The 5548-nt window shown below is 39.4% G+C and overlaps 1 protein-coding gene across 1 annotated transcript; it reads right to left on the bottom strand.

Annotated features, from left to right (window-relative positions):
* Positions 1-2819: 2819 nt before the first annotated feature.
* LOC124171056 (heterogeneous nuclear ribonucleoprotein M-like) lies at positions 2820-4512 on the bottom strand. The gene has a single exon (XM_046550203.1). The coding sequence runs from the start codon at positions 4485-4487 to the stop codon at positions 2973-2975; it is 1515 nt and encodes a 504-aa protein (XP_046406159.1). The 5' UTR covers positions 4488-4512; the 3' UTR covers positions 2820-2972.
* Between the last annotated feature and the right edge of the window lie 1036 nt (positions 4513-5548).

Genomic DNA, 5548 nt, shown 5'->3' on the forward strand with positions numbered 1-5548 from the left:
GAGTTTAAAAAATATCAAATTTCATGCAACTTCTTTATTTCATGATGTCCCTGCGAGGAAAAATCTCGGGGGGGAGACGCCATTGAGCCTGCCTCATATAGGTGTTTGTGAATTTGCAATTGCCTAAATCGTGTGTACATCAAATTAAATATGCTGGGGTTCTATTACCATTAAAAACTAAGAATAAAATATTTCAATATGCAAGCATTTGTAGGCTGCTAGTGAATTCACAAAAACTTAAATAAAATAATATCATTCTTTATTTTTCCTTTTCCATAGTACAACTTTTATAAAACGACAATCCATAGTAAACTAAATTAATTGCATAAAAATATAATTGTAGATACTTATTTTCAAATAACTAAATATTTTTCAAAGCAACCAAATTGGGATCAAAATAGCTTTAAAATAGTTTTTTAAGCTCTAAAAATATAAAATTTTCCTGGGATTCTCCCTCTATGGTTGGAAGATAGACTACCCGCACCTCCCGGTTGAACCTCCGAAATAAAAGTTCACCAGCCGCCACTGCCTGACATACACAGAGTTTTTTTATCAAGGTTGTTTCTTATTGTCTTTTTATGTTTGTAAGTACCTATCTTTTGACGATGTCTATTGTGATTTTACATCATTTAATGACAAATAAACGGATTGATTTGATTGATTGATTCATTTAAAATTTTCTTATACTATGCCTGTGACTTGATCATTTTTCATTACGATTAAAGTAAAGACAACTGGGTCTTGGTGATAAATGTGGTAATTGTATACACTTTAATTGGAAAATCTTACAAAATAACCATTATGAAATTTTAAGTAGTATATATTAAGAAATTTTTGGCATCTATTTGTAACTATTTTTTATTTATTTTAATCAGATTAGTTTACATTGAAACGCATTGTGTATTACGTGTGAAATATGAAACTAATTATGAATAGCAGCATAGCACTCTAGAATAATTGTTATTTTTTTAAGCTGAGATATGGGCTGCTAAAAACTTGTTCTTTTTTCTGTTTCTTGGCATTCATTACTACAGTTTTTATAATAGTTATATAAACATACGTAAAGTATTTTCTATTTTCAAACTATTCTCAACATGAGCCGAAAATCAATTGTGTCCCCAATATTCTTTATTCTGTCTATATTGATGTTGATGTTATTATTTATTTAGGTGACTGAAACAGTAAACATAGTCCTAGAGGTAGGTAAGTGTAACTTTCAGGGTCAATGAAAATAGTTACGTGATAACATATAAGCTGATTTGGGGCCACACTCTAAACTATCATCTCTTCAAATCAAAATTTTCATTGATGCAAGTAACAACTAGTTCAAACATCCCACTAGCCTCGTCATTAAATCATATTGCATCAAACGTAGGACATTTACTGTACTACACATTACAGTATATAGCCTGATATTTACAATAAAATGTTGTTCATTAATTGTCATGAAGGAAGCTTATTTGTTAATATAATGAATATAATTTCAACGTATAAATATAATTTTCATGTGTGTTGGTTGTAACCCATGTTTGTTGATTTGAGCTTTCACAAACTTTTTACAATGTTAGTTTAGACTGGTAGAACGTACGAGTGGTACATCCCAGACGGCACAGAAACCTCCGTATCTAATTCGTATGTGCATAGTACCCATTGACTACTGGGATACTATGCCGCTCCGTCGCTTTTCGTCATGGATAATTTCCGTTCACGGCCTGTCGACGAAGCACGTACGCAGCATGTGAATGTCCGCTTCGGTACGGTTGTTTGGACTACATGTTAGTCGAAGTTTGATGGTGTACGTTCATTGAAGGTGGGTGAAATAGTGAAATTCTCTCGCGTTAACTTGAAACTACCAATTGATTTGAAGATTTACCGGTCAGTGGTTCTCAAGTAAAAATTTCTCCCTTGAAACAGAGCTGATTCTGGGCTGAAACTCCACTGAATGCGCTCAAACTGCCTTGAAACAACCTTGTCACTGCACTGCACTGCCTTGTCCTCAACAAGAAAAAGAGCACTCAACTGAAACTCTGATGCCATTCTCCCTTGCAAGTCCATTGAATCTGAACTGCTTCTCCCTTGCTGCATATGTGCCCCACTGATACTGAACTGGACAATAGCCTCAGGCCAGGTCGAATTTATGGCTCCACTGCATCTCTCTTGCCGCATGTCTTTACTGCCTTGCCACAGAGCTGCGGCAGCATTGGGTATCCCCTCTCCCTTATGGATTTGAACTGCTTCTCCCTTGCTGCAGATGAGCTCTACTGGCACTGAGCTGGACAGTAGGCTCAAAGGCCAGGCCAACTTAATAACTCCACTGAATCTCTCTTGCCGAATGTCCTAACTGCCCTGCCACAGAGCTGCTGCAGCATTTGGGTATCCCCTCTCCCTCATGAATTTGAACTGCTTCTCCCTTGCTGCGCGTGTGCTACCCACCGTAAGTTTTGCCAACATACGGAACCCTTCTACCGGACATATACGCGACCCCTGTTTTCAGCGGCAATTTATTTTTTTAAATTTAGCTTTTGGCAACACGTATATATTTTCCCGCGCGTCAAGCTGTCGGTTGCCGTTATTTCTCTCAAGTTGCTAGGAGCGAAAGACGAGTGGTGAGCGTGGGTTTTGGCATGCAAAGTGTAACGTAAGACTATTAATTTTCAGAACCCTTTTTATTTCCTTCTATTATCTCCACAATCCTCCACAAAAACCTCTCCTTTTACATCTCACTCAACAATCCCCTCTCCCCAAACAAACCCTTCACAACCAAAATAACAACTTTTAAAAATCAGACGTTACAGTCTTTCCTCCACCCTTTAAGAATTTTGTCCATAAATGTTTTAATGCTTCAATCACTGGACAAAATTTTATTGCGATGCCGTTGGAGTACCCCTTGCCAGATGGTGCCACACCCGAACACTTACCGACTTCCAATCTATTTGATGTCGCTCATCGCCCTGCTTAGCGCATCCGCGTTCTTATGAGCTGACCCCGGCTAGACCAGCCCCAAGGCTGCATCCCAAACTGCCTCCAATGCTGCCAATGTCACCTCCACCGGCCAAAGCTCCAAGACTGCCCACTCCCACAGACAGCCCACCTGGCAGGGCAGCAGCTCTACTGCTATAGCCAAGGGCTGATCTCTTTGGAAGGGGTGGACTATCAGCAAACCCACCAGTACTATTCAGTCCTAATGATGGGGACACCACACTTGGCAACACTGCAGCACGAGAAACATCAAGTAGAGGGTTTCCACCAGCACCCAGACCCATACCAATTCCACGTAGACCTTCAGGTAACTTTGAGGGCAAGCCTTCAGTCTTTTCATTCACACGGTCCATTCTCACTGTCATTTTCCTATCATACAACAGCTGATTATGAAGCATAGATATTGGTTGCACAGCTTCAACTGGATGCTCAAATTTCACCACACCATGTCCACGACTCTTTCCATCTTTGTCTCTGTTAAGTTTTGCATTAGTGACATTACCAGCGAGACGGAAGATATCCCTCAATTTCTTTTCATCAACTTTGTAGTCCAAATTGGCAACAAACAATCTACTGACTAGGGGTCCATTTATTCCCAGGCATTCTAAAAACTGTGGGCTCAGTCCATACGTATTACCCCACTTGTTCTGAATTGCAGGTGAGGTAGGACCAATTGGACCAGGTAAAGGTGCTGGTGCCTGACAGCTAGACCGTGGTTCATCTCTGGGGCGACTACTTCCTCCACTCATACCAGCATTTCCTCTACCCCCACCACCACCACTGGAACCTCCCTTCATTGGCCTGCCATACTTGTCCCTCTCAATATCAAAATCCTCCTTAACAACAAGTTTTCTTCCTTTCAACTCCCACCTATGCATTTTCTCAACTGCCTTCTTAACAGATTCTGCATTTTCAAACTCAACGATACCACACCCTCTAGGTTTTTCTCCATCATCACTAAACAGCTCCACATAAGCAACTTCACCAACTTCTGTTCTAAAGAGGTCCTTCAACTCCTGCCAGCGGAATTCATAAGGAATGTTGGAGATGTAAATTCTTCTATCTGCGGGAGCTCTCCTTCCTCCCCTGTCACGATCGCGACCGCCACTGGAACTTCTGGGTTGGAATCTACTTTGTCTTTCACCTCTTCTCTTTGCCGCTCGAGTCTGCACCGTATTTATCCAATGTTTTTCTTGTTGCTCTAATTGACATTTTTCAATTAATTCTGCGGTGGTATTTCCCAAAATATATACACCGCGATCCAAATCATTCTGTACTACCACAGCCTTCCCAAATACTCGACCGAACTCTCCAATTACTTCTACTTCTGCTATAGGAAGAAAACGATCGCGTACTTCTAAAGCTTGCTGTATCCAAACAGTTTCTCCTGTATACATGTATGGGGCAACATATTTCTGAGCCACTACATCGATTGTTGCACCTGTATCTCGTAATATCTTCATTGAATACCCATTTACCATTCCCTCTGTCAAGTATTTGCCAAACATATTTTTATTATTTTTAATTTTTAAAGAACCAACGAATTCTTTTTCTTCGTTATCCTTCGTTTTTTTCTTTGGGCAATTTGCGAGAAAATGTTGAGTGGAACCACACCCGTAGCACTTGGGTAGCACCTCTTTTCGAAATTAAGTCCCGAAGGCGATGATTTAGGCATCTTTTCCATAGCCAAGTCACGCCTTTCTTCATCAGAATTTACAGAAACAGTCTTCGACTTTGTAAACTGGATCCTTTTATTTTGTTGATCCTTAACCCTTTAAAGACCAAACTAACTTACCAACTGATTTTCATTATTTTTTTTGCATATTCTATTTATTTTACAGCTTATTAAGACATGGTATGAAAGAAAACCCGAACAAAAATTTTTAAATGCGTTTTCAAGCATGTTCCCAAATGGGAACATTGGACACTCAAGTGAATAAAATTTCGAAGTTTTACTTTTTATTTGAGCATGTATATTTTTCGAAAATATCATAAGTTTGGTAGAAAATACATGTAATAATGACATCATTCTCATTATACAGTGTATAAATTGCATTTATGGATTACTCATTATACATTGAAAAACAGTGAAGATGCATTTTTTTTGCAGACTACGCATCTTCCCTGTGAAGATATATTTAGAATATGCCCCTCAGTTGTTCTTCGTTTCACTTAAGAGTGCGTCTTAGGTCCAGGATGAGAGATAATTTTTGGGAGCAGTCACGTGAGACTTGTGGCTACGTCGCGGAGAAACTCCAAGTGCGTTTTCGACCCTTTTCCGTGGATTTCCCTATGCAAAAGCCATGCACTGGCAACACTCATATTCAAAGCATTTGTTAACAGATTTCACCTCCATTTATTGCTTCGAAGTTTTGACCTGTAGCTACTCAGAAGTTTATCCAATATATCAACCCCCCCCATTCCCAAATTATATTTTTTTATCAATTGCGGTTGTGTAATTTCTATCCCATTCCCTTCCTTCCTAGAAAATCTCTTTACAGAACCCAATGGCTCATTAGTGAAGCAGTTGGACCCTAATGTAACCACTGAATTATCATTCCATCGACAG

Source organism: Ischnura elegans, chromosome X, assembly GCF_921293095.1.
Source record: "Ischnura elegans chromosome X, ioIscEleg1.1, whole genome shotgun sequence".
In the NCBI taxonomy this organism is placed as follows: Eukaryota; Metazoa; Arthropoda; class Insecta; order Odonata; family Coenagrionidae; genus Ischnura; species Ischnura elegans.